The 18546-nt window shown below is 48.3% G+C and overlaps 1 protein-coding gene across 1 annotated transcript in view; it reads left to right on the top strand.

Moving 5' to 3' along the window:
- The window catches only part of Gli2 (GLI family zinc finger 2), a 234870-nt gene that overhangs the window by 161458 nt on the left and 54866 nt on the right, over positions 1 to 18546 (top strand). Inside the window, exon 3 of the mRNA XM_042685199.1 lies at positions 16689 to 16794. Coding sequence (XP_042541133.1) covers positions 16689 to 16794 — 106 coding nt within the window. The remainder of the gene's footprint in view (positions 1 to 16688; positions 16795 to 18546) is intronic.

The raw sequence follows: 18546 nt of genomic DNA, 5'->3' as shown, positions 1-18546 counted from the left end.
GTCACTGGGTTGGGGCTAGCTAGGTCTTGGTAGTTGTTAGTTGCCCAGTGTTCTAATGAGCTTTCAGGGCCTTTGATCCACTAAAGTTGAATAACAGAGGAGGCAAGGTAAGGTAATGACCACCCCTTACTGCAGGGATTGTGGAAGGAGGTTGTCACCTGGGCAGGGAGGTGGGAAGGACAGAGAGCCCTGAGCCGCAGGCTTCCCTCAGCCATTAAAGTTTATCGTTGCCAGGGCAGTGATTGAAAAAGGCTTTTTGCAGGACTGAAATGTGAGCAATGAAACTTGCCAGCGGATACCGACACAGGGTACTTATCTCATAAAAATATCCTTCGTGTCAAAAGGTTTCAGTAAATGTGCCTGCAAGTATTAGCAGTCATTTCTACCAGCCCCAGGCTCCCCAGGGGCCTGCAGTTGAGGGGTTGTAAAAGGGTTCTCTTAGTTCCTGCAGAGGAGGGAGGGAGGAAAGGAGATGGAAGGGGAAGCCAAAACCCAGCCGGCTGCTAGTAGAGAATGTGCTGGATTCTCAATGCTACACCCCAACTTCAAAGTAGCAGACAGTCAGTGCTTTGTACAACCTTTATGTGCCAACTTGCAGGATGAGAAGACTATACACACCTACCTGAGAGGCAGGTGTGTCCACAACCGGCAAGGGCCCTGTGTTATCTTTGTGTGATTTCAACAATGCTTCTAAGGAAAAAAGTTACACAGGGAAGGTTAGGGATACTCAGAGAGGTTGTGATCATGGCTGCTAAGAACCAGGATTAGAAAGCCTTTCTTTGAGAACATAGGTAGTATGGGATGCATTCTCTCTGTTCAGAAGTTAGAAAGCTGTATTCAACTGAAAGTTGGGCCTGAGTCTGAATAGGACCTTGGAGTTCCTCCTGCAGGAGAGGAGGAGGATATGGGCCTGGGGGTCCCTCCTGCACAGTGTTTTCCCTCTCCCTGCCTACATTAGCATGTAAGATTCACTCAGATCATCAGTACCCTGCTGGGTGTAGACCATGGGTCAGCCCTTCCTGCATTGGACACCACGCTGGCAGAGTAAGTGCTCAGAATTTGGTTCAGCTAGGTAGGCTCAGAGGTAATACATCAATCTCAGAAGACCACATGAGCCAGGAGAGCCACAGATAGCTCTGAGCAGAAGCCTGTACCCAGGCTTTACACACCAGCCTGTACAATTGTGTCATTATCAAGATACCCACCATCACCCAGAGTGTCCCAGATTACAGCCTCCCACTCAAACTGCCTCTCCAGTTCTCACCTCCTTTCTACCTCTAGTCCTTTGATTTGGCACCCGTGTTCCACAGCATCTCAAACCCAGCCCATTGCTTCCTCGTTGTGTATGTGTGTGTGGGGGGGGGGGGGGGAGGTGATGGTGGTGGTGTCTGGAGTCTGTCTTTGAGCTTTTTCACTCAAGACTAGCTCTCTACCACTTTGAGACACAGCATCACTTCTGGTTTTCTGGTGGTTAATTGGAAAAAAGAGTTTCACAGACTTTCCTGCCCAGGCTGGCTTCAAACCATGATCCTCAGATCTCAGCCTCCTGGGTAGCTAGGATTACAGGCGTGAGACACTGACACCCAACTCTCTTTCTCTCTCTTTTAATGACATTTTAATGCCATTTGAACTCAGGGCCACCAGTCCTCACCTTTTCCACTCAAGGCAGGTGCTCTACCATTTGAACCACATATCCAGTTCTAGTTTTTGCTGGTTTATTTTTAGGCTTTTCTTCTTGGGCTAGCTTTGAATTGTGATCCTCAGATCTCAGCCGAAGTAGCTAGATTCCAGGCAAAAGCCAGTGCTGGCCTTCTTTAATTGCCTCCCTTAATTCCATGCAGTTCATTTACTTTCTTGTCTTCAAGGCAGCTATTCCTTGCTGTGCCCCCTGTCAAAGTTGGGGACAGTACTACCTACCTGTACCCCAAACCAGCAGCCTGACTCAGGATGCTTGATTCACCTATGTGTAGACATGCTCAGTACAAAGTCCTGCTGGGGCCTGCATCCTCCATGGGTGGTGGGTGCAGTCCCTTTTCTCCCCAGCTCCGCCCTCCTGGTCCTGGCCCAGGCCCTCTGTCCATCATCCCCAGGGCTCCAGGGTAATTCAGCACCATAGACTCTCTCCAGGCCTCCAACACCATCCCCATACCCCACCTTACACACTGCCCCACCCTGTTGCCTCTTATCAGCTCCTTGAAATCTCTCCATCCCCAGCGGTCATGGTTATACAGTCGGACAGGGTTATAGAGAGCCTCCCCTGCTCTGCTGCCTTGCTGTCCATTCTGTGACCAGCCCAGAGTTGTTAGGTTCCAGATGACTCTGGCTGCTTCTCACAATGCTGTTTCTCAGAGCGGCCTCTGCACATGCCTACCCAGCCTGGCAGTCACCTGTGGCCTAGGTGACTCCTGGCTGGTCTGGGAGATGGAGACGTAGGCCAGAATGGTTTCCTCTACATGTACAGAGCACTGGCTGATCGGGGTCCTATGGTTGGTCTCTAAGTGCAGAGGGGCCTCCTAGATCCAAAGATGGGAGTGGGTCAGGGGAGAAAAGCCTCCACTGAGAGCACAATGACCCTGGGGACCCTGGGTGACAGTAGCCTCCCCTCCCAGGACTGACTTATTCATAACCTTGGAGAGCACTGTCCTCTTCCTGGCTTTTCTATAAGCAAGAGTGTGCAGATCAGCAGTTGGAGAATCACAGGCAAGGCTTCAAATCTCTCCTTGACAATTACTGTGTGATCGTGGGCAAGATTAAAATTCCTCAAGCCTCATTTGCCATCTGTAAAATGGGAGTAGTAAGAGTATTGCCCCCACCTCACCCCAGGCCCATCCCTGCCAGAGTCAGTAAGCAGGGAAAATCCACATGACTGCATGTGCCTAGATGTGTGCTGACAGAAAGACACGAAGCAGTGCTTGCCACTGTATGCCATTCACTGAGTGTGCTCCACTGGCATACTGGGCATGGACAAACATGACTGTGATGAGACAGTGTGGCAGCTGTGGCTTCATGAGATGTTTGTCTATCCTCTTTTGTGTAAACAGCGTGTAATGGTATCGTGTTCACATGAGGCCAAGTAACCTCCCCCATGGTACCTTGGTGGCAGTAAAATGGCCAGTGACGGGACACTCATGCAGAAGGTTGCCCATCACCTCCGATGATGGTGCTGAATGGTGATGGTGTCCAAACAGGGGTACTTGAGGCTATCTAGAGCATACATCAACAACGTAAGTGTCAGCCTCACTTGTTTATGGATATTTGGGTGGCACAGGAGAGCAAGGATGTACCTTCCCTCTGGCTGGTGGCGGTCAGACAAGTTCCCAAGCCCCTGTGTCAGAGCCCTCAGATCAGAGCATTTGGTCTGCTCTATGGTTACTCCCCATGGTCCCTTCTAAATGCCCAGAAAGGGAAAAGAAGCCAGGGCTTGTGGGTGGGGCTCAGAGGTGAGAGGGGCCTGTCATTCATCTAGAAAGGGGAGAGAGTACCTAGATCTCTTCCTAGGAAGGCAGGCTGGCACTGCCTGGGACCACGTAGGCCACAAAGGGCATCTGTTCTGAAGCTGTGGTTTGGGGAAGCCAAACCATAGCTAGCTGGACCTCTGGTTGCTATCACTTCAGCCTGGAGGCAGATTCGGGGTGGGTGGTTTGGTTTGTGAGTCTTTACCCAGAAAAGGAGGACTCAGCCAAGCAGGACTACTGTCAGGCCGTGACTGTGGGCAGACTCTCTGAGGGCCAAATGCATTGCATCAGTGCCACATTACCTTCCTCCTCATCCTGGAAGGTGCTTCCCTGATCTCTCAGGTGACTTAGGAGCCTGTTTACCTATCTGGTCCAAAGAGCTTGTCCCTTCAGAGGGTACCATTGAAGGAAAGCTTATTTGATGTTTGAGGGACTTGGAGAAAGGAGACAGGTTCATAGCCTGGGAGCTGAGGCTCAGAGGCTTACAAATACAAACATCCAGTTATGGATCTTGCTGTAGACTCCATACACCACCTCACCCATAAATCCATCTTACATATGAGGGTCCTGGCTCCTTCTCGGCCATCAGCTGCTCCACAGTGCTAAGTATAAAAGATATTTCAAAGGCCATTGTATGTATGTGTTTCCTAAGCACCGCCTGACTGGTGGGAGTTCCTGCTTGTGTGTAGAGAACCTTTGAGGGCTTCTGAGCCCAAGTCTAGCTAACCTCACACACTAGCCACCAGTCCTGGTGGTTTGTTGTTGTTGTTGTTTTGTGCTGATCCCAGAGCTTGAACTCAGAGTCTAGGTGCTGTCCCTAAGCTATTTTGCTCAAGGCTCGCTCTCTGCTATTTGAGCCACAGCTCCACTTCTGGCCTTTTTGATGCTTAATTGCAGATAAGAGCCTCATGGACTTTTCTGCCCAGGCTGGCTTCAAACAGCGATCCTTAGAATTCATCCTCCTGAGGAGCTAGGATCACAGGTATGAGCACCAGTGCCCAGCCAGTCCTGTTTGTATCTGGTCTCTTCAGTTCCCCTATGCTGATTTCTCCTTCTCACTGTCCTGTCCCAAGCTTCACCTCCCTGGGACATCTGGTCCACCCTGCAGTGAAATCTTGCTTGGCCCATTCCACAAGCAGTTTGGGAGGTCTCCTCATGGCCAGCAAGTCTGAGATAAGGGTGATAGTAGGGTTCACTGCCACTCCATTCCTGGGCTGAGTTTGTTCAGGGCTTCTCATCCTAATTTAATTTATGCAAATGAGGAAGGAATGGTGGCAGGAGTCACAGACATCCATCACCCCATTTCCCAGTACCAGTCATTCGTCAGTAGGGCCTTAAAGATAATACACTTTTTGTTTAAGGCAATTACTTAATCTTGACAAACTCCTGTGTTAAGCAGAGCTATTAGCAGGGCCTATCATTAATCAGAGCAAAACCAGGTGGGTGCTTTATCTGCACTGCAATCGCTCTTGGGGACCCAAGGTGGGCCCTTTGCCATCCTTAGCACCCTAATTACACAAGCTGCATGCTAACAATGAGAATTCCAAGCAGCATGCTAACAATAAGCATTCCAAGCAGCATGCTAACAATGAGCATCCCAAGCAGCATGTTAACAATGAGCATCCCATGTAGCATGCTAACAATGAGCATCCCATGCAGCATGCTAACAATGTGCATCCCATGCAGCATGCTAATAATGTGCATACCATGCAGGTTGTGGGGGCTCTCAGCCACGGGCAGGAGAAGGGCCCATTTTTAACGCCAGTCAGAATGTTCTCCGAGCCAGGCAGAATGATCCATAGGGGTTATTAGCAGGTACTAGGAACACAGCTGGGGAAAACAGATAACTTCCCTCCCGAGGGCCTCTCCTGGACTTGCCTCTGACTTTATGGGATAGCTAAGCATTGTATAGGAGCTCTGTGTGGAGCACCCTGGGGTGTTACACTTGGTTTTGGGAAGGCCAAAGTAGAAATATCCCATCTAAGACTGTGTTTCCTGGACATTGTCAACTCTCTGACAGCTCCACACAGGATCCTGGGGTCGCAAAATTTTCTTCCTCATCCATCACACACCTGTGGCCCTTATCACAACAATGTCCAGCTGAAGCCACCTCAAGGGAGCTAGACCCCTGAAGAGTTGGGTGAATGATGCCAAGACTGGGCCTCGTATTCTAGCTTCATGGTCATAGAGCCCCTACTTGTGAGAAATGTGTCTAGAATCTCTGTGTGAAGCCTGCTTATGATGATGTTTAGCCATATGGCTCACCAGAGCAATTGCTGAGCATTACTGTGCCTCAGTTTCCTCTTCTGTTAATTGGGAATGATAATAATGACACGTTCTCCTTCAAGCGTCATAAGGGTGAAAAGAGGAGGGCTAGGAGATCCTGGTAGAGGAGTGGTCTTCATGTGTGCTGTCAGAGACGTGTGCTCAGGAGGGGATAGCTGACCATGTGCTTCAGTAGCAGGATTCTCACCTTGATCATAAATTAATTCACACTGATGCTCGGCTATTACTGGCAACTCATACCCGTCTGTTCTCGAGCAGCAGCAGGATTTGCTTGCTCATTTAGTCACTCATCCATTCATTCGTTGGGCACACATTCCTCACCTCCGTGCCAGGCACTGCTTCTCTTGGCTTTGAGGACATGTTACCAAGGAGTGTTCTCTGCCTGGTGTGTGAGGGAGGAGACAGAAGAAAGGACTAGAAAGCTGCATTGAGGAGGGGACATGTGACTTGGATATGCTGAGTGATCCTGGGGCTCTTCTTGGGTTTGTGAAAAAGCACCCCTGCTTTCTCCCACCCTAAAACATACCACATGGGGGAGTTTCCCCCAAGATTTTAAGTTTGTTTATTTGAAAGGAAGTAGACTCCGTCTGCTTTTAATTCACACATTTAGCTCATCAAAATACTGTTTTGCAAGAGGTTTTTGATGTCCAGGAAGCCTTTAGAGTCATGCCGCATACCCCTGCCTCCCCCCAGTCTTATTCTAGGATGCAAGATTCTGGGTGCAGCTCTGGCTGGTGGGTTGGACCATAAATCTGTATTTTCTGCATCTTGGTTTCTTTTCCAGAATGATAGGGGAAGTAGGCCTTCCCCAGGGATCTGTGGACTGGCCTCCAGTCTTGCTGGTGGATGCCCATTGACCCTGCTCAAGGGAGTCACTGTTTCTGTTAGCAGTGGTGGGAGCTGGTGAGCTGGAACATGGGAGGTGTTACAGAATGGCATGTGCTAGAAGCTTTGCTCAGTTAATGGGGCCGATGACGTGGATGTTGGGGGTGATACCATGGAGTGGCTGATGTTTCTTTGCAACCCTGCTGCCCTCTCTCATAACCCTCTTCATGGCTTTGCTTTCTGGGGACCCTCTTATTCATCAGGAGGTCTCAGGAGTCCATACACCCACTGCCTTACTCTGATCACCCCAAGCTTAGCGGGAAGGCCGTGGACAGTGATCCAGGGTAGGATGGAGGGAGGCTCTGCTGGCCAGCTCTAGACTCTGAGCTGTCAAAGGTGGGCAAGGGTTGGATAAAGGGCTACAGCTATACTAGCTCATCCTCCCATGAGCCTGGAAGACCTTGTGAGTTAAATGAAGGGAAAACAGGAAGGAGGAGAAGAAATACTAACCATTTGTTAATCAGTTAATTAAATGATCAAGTAGAAGTTAGTAAACCAAGATTCAGAGGTGAAGAAGGCCTGAGGTTTGGAGAGAATTCTTACCATTGTATTTTAAGTGTGGATAGGATTTTGATTCAGCTGGACTAGAGCTCCTTGAACAGCACAAAACCAAGGGTAGTGACTGGTTAGATCTCAGCTATTCAATGTGCAAACTATGTGCTGAACATGACTGTTGAACACTTGAAGCGTGCTTTAAGGGACCTTTTCCTCTACATTATCCACCTGCCCATCAAACAGGCTTTGATTGTACCTAATAGTTTCTTTTTGCTTTAAGATCCTCTGCCCCGATATCACACTTGCATACTAGGATAGGTGGGTAGCCCGTGCCATTTGCTATGATGGCAGTGATCACCCAGGATTCCTATGGAGCCCTCCTGTCTCCCACCCCTACTGGAAAGAAGCCCAGCAGAGCAATCAGTGGAGATGGTCACGCTGGTACTCTCAGGGCCTTCCTGTGTACCTGATACCTCTCAGTCTCCTTCTCAAGTGGGTCCAGTTGCTACCCTCCCTTTGCAGATAAGGAAACTGAGGCCCAGAAGGACTCACTGAGGCAGCAACAAAGCCACAGTGCCTGTAGCACCAACTTCAGTTCTACCTATCATCACCCAGTTCCTGGCCAGTCTCCAATCTGCTTCTGTGTGTGGACGGTTCCTAAAGGGACAGATTCCACACCTGCCCAGGCTCTTCAGTGAGGGTCACATAGCTCTCAGCCAGCCTCTCCCAAGACATTTTCTGGAGCACACTTGAATGTGCACGCTCTCTCTCTCTCTCTCTCTCTCTCTCTCTCTCTCTCTCTCTCTCTCTCTCTCTCTCTCTCTCTCTGTTGTTGCTGTTATTGTTATATTGATCTTGGGGCTTGAACTCTGGGCCTGTGTGCTGTCTCTGAGATTTTGTGCTCCAGGCTAGCATTCTACCACTCAAACCACAGCTCCACTTCCAACTTCTTTGGTAGTTAGTTGAAGATAAGAGTCTTACTGGCTTTACTGCCCAGGCTGGCTTCAAACCATGATCCTCAGATCTCAGCCTCCTGAATAGCTAGGATTACAGGTGTGTGCCACCGATGCCTGGCCGAGTATGTACTTTTCTATGCCTCTGCCCTCCCAGCCTTGATCCCTGGACAGCCCAGGCCCAGGACACTGCTCACTCAGTGTCCTGGCATGTGCTGGCTCTGGCAGGCTGGAGCTCTCTATTTCAGCAGGTAGTTTGTTAATAATGCCTCCACCAGCATGGGCATGTGCATAGTCCTGCCAGACTGTGCACAGGGGGCAGATTCTACTGCCCATCAGCTGGGGCCTCCAGCCACAAGCTGTGGTGTTGTAATTTCCTTATTTTCATCCTTCCCCTCTCTCCCTACCCCCTAAGTGAGACAGAAGCACCTTTTAATTGCATGCTGTGAGTGGCCATTCAGGATATTATTATTCTTATTAAATACTTCCTGTGGGGATGTGGCTGGGCACCAGGAGTAGCCTCTAGAAGTTGATTATTGGGACTAAATGCCATATGCATGCAAGTCTGAAAGATGAGCTTGTCCAGCCCTGGGAAATGAGACTTTCCTGGACTCTTGACCCCTTTCAGAGCCCTCTTGGCTCTGAAGGCATGAACCAATGACCTGTTGTCATTGGAGAACACTCATTCATCTGAGTCATGGACCAAGATTGTGCAAGCCAGAGGTAGGGGCCTCCTGGGATCTCCCAGCCTTGGAAAATAGCTCCATCTTTGTAGCATGAAAAGCATGGATGCTTGATACCTTTGAAGTGCCCAGGCCCAGAGTTCAAGCCTCATAACTGATTGAAAAAAAAAAAAAAGCAGCCGGGCGCTGGTGGCTCACGCCTGTAATCCTAGCTACTCAGGAGGCTGAGATCTGAGGATCGCGGTTCAAAGCCAGCCCGGGCAGGAAAGACCGTGAGACTCCTATCTCCAATAAACCACCAGAAAACCGGAAGTGGCGCTGTAGCTCAAGTGGTAGAGCGCTCGCCTTGAGCTGAAGAGCTAAGGGACAGCACTCAGGCCCAGAGTTCAAGCCCCACGACCGACAAAAAAAAAAGCCCATCCTGCAAACTCCAGTTATTTCTACTGCCTTCCCTGTGTAACACAGCAAGCCGGGGACAGAAAGTTCACATGAAGTAAAAACTAATGGTGAGTATACTTTGAATTACTGTTTAGTGCATCTTAGCATCTTTTACATGGAAGACCGAGGGAATTTTTTTTTTTTACCATAGCTCTGGAGTTCTCATGAACATCATCACAGAAGTTTATAGCCTCTGAGATCAGGGGATCAGCCCCTAGATCTGGGAATCTAGTCACCTCTTATTAAGTTCCTAGTGTATGGACAGGACAAATGCTCTTCAGAGCAGCAGGGCTGATGACCTTCCTGTCTTACATGAAGAAACCAAAGCTTGGAGCCCTGGTTACTTGCTAGCAGTTGACACATCCGAGGGTTTGATCTTAGGCCTGTCCGGATTCACTGCTTACACCCTTCCTGCGTCTATCCCAAGTTCTTTTGACAAGGCGGGAGAGGAAGCTAGTTTGCCATAGAACTGTCATTTGACTGAACTGCCACTCAAGGACTTGTGAGAGATATCATGGCTAGCTTATAGCCCACTTTTGCTGTTTTTCCTACTCTTCACACTAGTACCTTCTTTTGTCATAACTCAGTTGTGTCATCCTTCCCGTGGGATGAAAGCCACCTTCATGTGAGTGAGAAGCCCTTCCTGTGTCTTTGCCAAGGGCTGTCTGTTTTGAAGAAAAACAGTGAAACAACTGCACTGAATTCTACCTGAGACACAAGGAAATCTAACTCAAAAGAGTGTGACAAATTATAAATACAAAGTCCACCCAGAGCCTTCCAGAGTGGGAAGAAAGTGGAGTCAAGAATCCACCCCTTGCCAGGCACCAGTGGCTCAACACCTGAAATCTTAACTACTAAGGAGGCTGAGATTTGAGGCTCACAGTTTGAAGCCACGCTGAGCAAGAAAGTCCATGAGACTCTTATCTCCAACTAATAAGCAAAAAGCAACATTGTGGCTCAAGTGGTAGAGCATTATCCTTGAGCTCAAAAGCTCAGGGGCAGTGCCTAATTCCTGAATTCAAGCCCCAGGTCTGGCACACACACACACACACACACGTGTGTGCACACTCACACACACACACACACACACACACACACACACACACACACACACACACACAAATATTTCCATAGTCCATTTACCATTTCCCCCAAGTCTCAGCAAGTTGGAATACCTTCATGTCTACCAACCAGAGTGTTCACAGCAGAGCATGCTGTGTACTTGGTAGATGAATGGCAACAAGTGTCCTCCACAAGGCGTGGGCTCCTGGCCTGGATCCTGAGAAGGCATGCATGGACATGGACACAGAGATCACTTGAAAATAGCAGGTGGATAGGGACCTAGAGCAGGAGCTGCTCCCTCTTTGTGGGTTCACCACTGTCTCTGGGATTCAGACCCAGAGTATCTGGAGTAAATCCACTTGGAGCTGTGGGTGGTAGCTCTGATCATCACTAGTAGCTACAATCATGGCTTAGGGGAGATGTTCAGTATTCAGAAACAAAGGCTTATATTTTTCATCATGGATGCAGCCACCTCCTCCCCTTCCTTATGGTGACCTTAGGAAGGGAAGCCAGTGACCCTGGCCTGGTCTCCTTTCTGGACCTTCTAGGCTATACTATATGTTTTTACCTCATCATAATGGACTGGAATGGTACAAAGGCCTGGCCTCTTTCTGGAACCACCTACTACTACTTAGGGACAGTCCCTAGGTCAGTTCCTGAAACCTGCTTCTCTTGCCCTACATCAGTCACATGTTCCAAGCTAATTTCGTTCTGGATAAAGGAGGAACTGGAAGAACTGGAGACTGCTATCTCTGGAGGAGCAGACAGCCTGGAGATCTGGGTGTCTCTATCCTGTCCAGGCTCCCCCGGGTGGTTGTATTTACTTCACCAGCTCCCCCTCCAGCCTCTGGGCCCCTCTCTGAGCTGAGCCTCTGTGTTGTAGCAACACATGACTTCATCCAAGGAGAATTCCCCTGGCGGCTGCCGCAGCTGCCCAGTCATGTTCCTATGACCCAGTTCTCTCCGTTCTTTGTCTGAAGTCTCTGCCGACCCCCACCCCATCGTATCCTGAGTCATTCATTGGACTGGTTATTAATGAGGCTTTAACTCAAGTTGAAGTCTCATTCCAGTGTTGGGATCTCGCCGGCCTCTTTCAATATCTTGCTCCCACACTGCAAGACCATTTCCCCAGCACACTGCCATACCATGTCCCTGCACTGGGCACCACCACCCAGAGAACATTTGGCATTTGAGTTATCACAGAAAAATCCTGGGGTCTTAGTGACAGATGCCTGTCACTCCTTCCTCTGCATCTCAGGGTCTTTCCATATGGGATCAAAAACAAATGTGCATTTTTTTTCCTGGTATGTGGGGGATCCACTGAAAATTCTCAACTTACAGTTTTCCCCCAGAAACTTAAAAAGAAAGCTGTTTCTTTGAAATGGCATATGGTGTGTGTGTGCATGGGTGCGTGCCTGCATGCATGCGTGTGTGTGTGTGTGTGTGTGTGTGTGTGTGTGTGTGTGTGTGTGTGTGTGTGTTTCCCCTTCTGCCGGAAGGACATGATTGAGTTTGAGGCCTCTTTTTTTAAGTCCACAATGAAAACAACATGTGGAAGGCTGATTGAATATTTCAGTTGCTGGAGGCCCCTCTGTTCTGTCTGATGTCTTCATGTTTCTCTGCTGCTCTGATTTCTCTCAGTGTTGGAAAATAGAATTTCTCCCCCCTCAGCCTGGCCAAAGATTTTGAGCCAAGTAGTTGCTTCTGGAAGCTTTTATCAGGGGCATAAGGGGATAACTCATGCTGGGGCCAGGTATCGCCAGACTGCAGATGAGCCAGGGTCAGTCTTTTGTTTCTCAGATTACCTCCTGTGAAAAGCTGTCTCTAAGGACTGGTGTTGGAGACTGTGTATGAGTGTGCAAGTGTGTGTTCAAGTGTGCTTGTGAGGATGTGTATGTATGTATTTGCCTGTATAAGTCTGTGTTTGCACACATGATGGTGTAAGCTGTGTATGGGTATATATATGTGTGAATGGGAGCCTGTGAGTGTATATGAATGTATGCACATGGGGGCTTAAGAGTCTGAGTATACAAAAGGGTGTGTGTATGAGTCCGAGTGTGTATGTGACTGTGTGAGTTGGCATATGAGGGTGAGTGTTATGTATGTACCTGTCTGAATGTGTATGTGAGCCTGTGGTATAAGGCTATGTTCCCATGAGGATGCATATTTGTGTAAGGATGTGTGGGGATGAAAGTGCATGTGTGTGAATGTGTGTGAGCTTGTGTGCATGTGAGAATGTGTCTGTGTTTTGTGAGTGCATGTGTACAGGGAATGTGGAGTCAAGTACATGTGCATGGATTCAAGTCTATGTGCATGCATATGGAAGTGAATGTAGGTGTGTGCGCATAAGGGTGTATGTGCACATGAATGTACATGAGTAGGAGTATGTACATGCATGTGGGAGTGCATCATAAGTCTGCATAGACTTGAGGATGTGTGAGTATATAATAGGGTATGAATGGGGGGCTAGGGGAGGATGGGAAGGGGTGGGAAGGGGAAACAAAGGAGGAGGCTACAATGCTTGATAAGGAATGTACTCATTATCTTGCCCATGTAATTGTAACCCCTCTGTACAGTATTTTCACAATAAAAAAAATAGGGTATGAGTTTGGGTTAGTGTGCACATGAGGGTATGTTTGGAGTGTGTGTGGTGTATATACATGTGTGTGTCAGTATTGCAATGAAGGTGTGTATTTGTGTGTGGGTGTGACTATTGAGTAAATGAGTGTAAATGCATGTGTGTGAGCTTGTGTGCATGTGATGGTGAGTGTATTGGTGTATTGGTGTGTATGCACATGAAGGTGTGTGGGAATCTGAATGCACATATACAGGTAAGTCTGTGAAAGTGTGTGCATGAGTGTGCAGTGTGGAAATGTAAGTGTGAGTGTGTGAATGAGGTATATGAATATGTACATTGAGGGTGTATGAATGTGAGTGTGTGAGCTTAAGTGTATGTGTTGTGAGTGTGTTATGTGAGGGTATGGGACTGAATGCACTGTATGGGTATGAGGATGTGTGAGCACACAGGTGTACAATGTGCACACAAGTATGTGTTGGGTGTGTGGTTGTGTTAAGAAGGATGTGTAAGTGTGAGTGAGTATACACATAGAGTGCGTGTGAGGTTTGTGAGTCTGTGTTTGTGTGAGTGTGTTGGGTGCTGGGTTCAAATGACTGGAGACAGGGAGTGTAGCAGACCCATGAGTCAGTGAGATATACATATGAGGGCATAGACATGAGCCAGAAGCTGCCTCAGAACCCCCAAAATCCTCTCAGAGATCCCCAGGAAGCTTCATGGTGTCACTGGCCAAAGCCAGTGCTCTCTCATCCCTTTCATACGGAGGGGCCCTAATCACACAGAGTCCCAGAACACATGAGTGACACAGCCAGTCTGGGACTTCTGGTTGACATGTGCCCTGTCCCACAACACAACACTCGACCCTCCTTGTATGGCATTTCAAAAAGTTTCCTCATATCTTTCCCTAGAAGCTCCAGGCAGGCCCCTTTCCCAGTGCACACACCCATCAACATACACATACATACAACACCCACCATCTTTGGTTTCTACAGGGTCAAGTGTGGGGAGGGTAGAGACTTGGCAGTGCTAAGGACAGCCTACAGGAAGACCACATAAAGTTTCCTGGGACTGGAGGGAGAACTGTGTGTGGAGCACCAAGAACAGGGACGGCTGCTGTATGTGCATTGAGCTACGGTACACAGCAGGGCAGGTTAGGGCAGGAGGACCTTGAGATTCCAGTGACACCCTAGAGCTTCTACTGTGGGCTGGGTGGAAGGAATAGCCCACAAGCATCTGTTTGTTGAACTTGATTGTCTTTCTGGCTTTGCCATTTTTCAGCTCTGTGATTTGAGGCATAACCTTGGATTCCTCTTTCACCTGCATTTTGGCACCTGGGAAGTAGACACAGATGCATCTGTGTTGGCTGCTCAGAGAAACAATCACAGATGCTGTACATGACTATGAGCCATTTCTGTTTTGTTCTCAATGTTGTTGTTAGGTCTTCCTGGACAAATTCTCTTGTTTTGTTTGTTTTGTTGTGTTGTGCTAATATGGGGGTTTGCACTCAGGGGACTGTCCCTTAGCTTTGTCCGCAAGGCTAACACCACTTGTGCCACAGCTCCACTTCTGGCTTTTTGGTGGCTAATTGGCAAAGAGTTTCACAAACATTCCAAACTGGGTTGGCTTCAGACCCCAATCCTAAAATCTCAGTCTTGTCTGTGTAGTTAGGATTACAGCTTGTTTTGTTTTTTAAAGGCACTTTCCTGATCTAGAGATGTGGCTCAGAGGTACAGTACTTGCCTAGCATGTGCACAGCTCTGGTTTTGCTCAGCACTGGAAAAAGAGCATTTCCTATAACCATTGAAAGATGAGAGTTGTTTTTTCTGCTCCTTGCCTGGAATGGGGGATCCTCCTTGGTTATGCAAATGCAGTCCATTCCCTGGGATTGTCTCCTTGGGAGCAACTTGTATTCCCTGCAAGTGAATTCATAGTCTGATGGTGGACTTGGAGCTCCATGAGTTACTATGAATTGTGATTGTCAGAATAGCCCCTATGCAGATTCCTGTCTCTGCAGACTAGGCTACCAAAAATTGTCCCAAAGCAGGCAACTGGCAAGCCTCTCTAACTCCCAAAGGCTACCAGCCTCTGGTGCACTTGGTCATAGGTCACAGCTTTGTTCGTGGCCACACACCCAGGATCACCTGTTCAGGACTGAGGCCTCAGGGGAAAATGGATATTCAGAGGTGGCAGCTCCAGAATTGAGAGCTGGCCTCCAAGATTGGGCTACACATCTACTGTCATGTTCTCTTTGAGTCTAGCAGGTTGATTTTTATCAAAAAGATATGTGCTTTCTTTTTTCTCAGTCTTCCATGGAATGTGCCAGAATTATGGAATTATGAAAATAGACCTGGCTATTAAATTTTAAAGTTAAATTTCCAAGAGAAAAGATTTCTCCCATGAAGAATTTTTAGTTTTCTACTCAGGTATCTGATGACAAATGGACAAGATATTGGAATAATATTCAGCCTTGAAAAGGAAGGGAATTGTGACTCAGATGAGCCTTGAGGACATTCAGTGGAGTGAAATCAAACAGACACAATAGGACAAATCCCGTATTATTCTTCTGATAGGAAATATCCAGTAGAGTCAAATTCACAGTCAGGCAGCAGAATGGCAGTTGTCTGGAGCAAGGGAAGGGGTGGGGACAGAGTTGCAGGTGGTATGAATGGATCATGGTTGGCTGCTGCCCTGTGTGAATGTATGTGATCTTGCTCCCCTTAAGAGGGACTGGAAATGGGCAATATTGTGTTATGGATACAAAATAATATGAAAAGAGAATTTCTAGTAGTACTTACTTAACTCCTAGTACTTAATTCCTAGTGCTTACTTAACCCCTAGGATGGTGCTACAATCTGTTTGCACAGAATGGTAGCCTTAATTTTACACCTCTGTTACAGTGTGCCTAGACATCGACCTACCTGTGAATTATTCAGAAATCCAGACTCAATACCTATTGAATTATTCAGAAATCCAGACTCAACCCTGCCTCCTCTGGTCAGTGGCCTTCAGACTGAGGGAGAGGTGGCTGAGAAATCTCCACTTCTTAGCCCTTTCCCCAGTCTAACTACTTTTTAAAGAGCTCTGTTTTCCTAAAGCCTGTAATTACGTTTGCCTCCAGGGTACCCAAGCATTTTTTTCCCAATGAGCAAAGAGCATCCTACAATTATATGATGATTTGTTGAGTGCAGGCCAAGTACAGACAGAGGCTGACTCAGCTCTGGGAACTGACACGCACGTGTTGGCGTTTTCAGTCCTGGAGGCGCTGCCAGTGGGCCTGGGCTGATAATTAATATTAAGAGTGGAGAATTAACTGATCCACATTGCTGTTCACTTTACACTGCCTACGAGACAGGGAAAGCAGCCTGGTGGGCTGTGGCTGCCCCATGGGAGCAGGCCCTGTCTTCACAGATGGTACTAGGTAAATATCTCCAGCCGGTGTGCATGGCAGCATCTGAGGCTGTCACCTGGTGCTGCCAAAGCCACACACACAGCCACCGGGCCAGGGAGCGTAGACACTGGCAGAGTGGGAGCCTGTGGGTGCTGTCATCTCTGATTTGCGGTGGAGGCCAGTTCCATGGGCTTGCCTGTAATCTCCCCGAGTTCAAAGAGCGCAGAGCTGCTTGTCTTTGTCAAGAACGCAGTTGGGGATCTTTTATGTGGAAGATGTAGGATTCTCTGGCTGACTTTGATTATTTATTCATCCTCCTTCGTGGGTGTGTGATAGCACCAGGCACCACCGAGCCCTTGTCCTGGCTACTCTTGCTCAGGAATTCATTGAGCTTAAAGCCCTTTGAAAATTGCTTTTTGAGGGAGGGGAAAAGTTTTTGAAGTCCTTTTTCTCTCTCCCCCTCCTCAGTGCCGCAGCACCTCTTGCCACCGTTCCACGCGCCCCTGCCGATTGAGATGCGACACCAGGAGGGAAGGTACCATTACGAGCCTCACTCTGTCCACAGTGTGCATGGGTAAGTTCTGCCCTCTGCCTAGCCACTCCTGGCCTGCAGCCCCCTCCCCTCCCCCACCCCCTAGGGAGGCCCACTTCTATCTTGGTTCTTCTTTTTGGAGTTCTTGATCTATGTTGTTTTGTGGGGGCTTGCACCTTTGCCATCTGTGAGTGTGAGTGTGGAAACACATCACACATGCACCCTCACCACACTCAAGCTCTTTCTTTGAAGGGCACTTGGCTCACCCATAGCCATGTCCACAGCTCTAGGGGTGTCTTTGTGCATCTATCTATATGTGATTGAAGGCTCCTCCCCCATCTATGAGGCAAGAGCCCCTCCAGGCCCGTAAGCTCCTGTCAGGGATGTGTTCACAGGCACACCCTGCTCAGCATGGTAATTCCGAGTCCCCTTGTTAACTGTCTCAAGTGTTCATACATTGTACAAACCCCCTACTCTAAGTGGCTTTTGGCCTCTTCCTTCTCCACGGAGAAGGGCTGTGTTCACCAGCACTGACTCAGTAGGCCCAGCTCTGCCCACTCCATTCCCACTTGCGGCCTCCACATCCCTCACTGATGTCATTTCTCTCGGTCTTTATGATTTGAAGTTTAGCCCCTTGCTACCCAATCTCCCTTCATTCCAGAAGAGAGGACTCAGCCTCCTCTTCACACCCAACTTCTCAGTTACTCCCCACCACTCCCTGGAAGAGAGTTTCTAACAGGATCCAAATGGCCCCCAGGCTTCTGTCAGACTCCTCCAGCCACCTCACCTGTCTACACCATGTTGCCATCTGTCACCTGTCTCTACATCTTGCTCCTGCGGCCTGCTCAGCCTTCTAACTTGTCCCCTCTATCTAACCACCTAGGCTCAGCTCAGGAGTCACTTCCTCCTAGGGGTACTTGGATCTCCCACACTGTCACCCCAGAATGAACTGTTTTCACAGGTTCTCCCAGCAGGCTCTGTGCTCTCCTTGGGATCCTGTGTCTACAGCAACATATACTAATAGGTGCACAATCAGAGCTTGCTGAGCAGAGAGCCCTTGCCAGGCAGCCCTGCAGGAGACCAGTCCTCTGCTGCTTTATCTCCTGCTGGAATAAGATCAATAGCATTTGCTGAGCGCTCAGAGCAATGTGCCCAGAAGTCCTCCAGCCAAGCCGGAGCTGACACCTGTTTCAGGAAACTTAGCGCCTGCCCAAGATAGCCAACCTGAAGCTTTTATTCAAACCCCAAAACAAAACCATTGCTTTTTAATGTTTTTTTTTTACTTTGTAGTAAGTTCAGACATGCAAAAGCAACTGCAAAAATCATAAAAGATTCTGTATTCTCTCCTCAGCTCTTTGAATGCTAGCAAACACTGTATATATCCAACACTGAAATGAGGCTGTGAACCAAGTATGGTTAGCTATGGGGCAATGTCTTCATTTCTTCAGTTCAGGATCCCCAGCATCTGATTGTGGAATGGGCATCTGATTATGGAATGTCCATAGTCATCTTTGGCAGGGATAGCTCCTCAATCTCCTTTGTCCTTCATGATCTTGACACATTAGGAGAGCACTGGCCAGTTACTATACAGTGCACCTCTCTGTTAGGTTTGTCTAAGTTTGCTTCATAATTTCATTCAGATTACTCATGGAGGGGTATTGTACCATAGAAGTGATGTTGTGAGTTGTATCTATCAGGATACAACATCATGGGAAAAGTTGATTTGTTTCTGGAAGTGATGTCTGCTGGGATTCTCTACTTAAACTGTTCCTTTGTAACTGATAAATATCTGGC

The sequence above is a fragment of the Dipodomys spectabilis genome, unplaced genomic scaffold, assembly GCF_019054845.1.
Source record: "Dipodomys spectabilis isolate Male_0828 unplaced genomic scaffold, ASM1905484v1 ptg000094l, whole genome shotgun sequence".
Classification (NCBI taxonomy): Eukaryota; Metazoa; Chordata; class Mammalia; order Rodentia; family Heteromyidae; genus Dipodomys; species Dipodomys spectabilis.
This window is presented reverse-complemented; position numbering and strand designations above follow the sequence as displayed.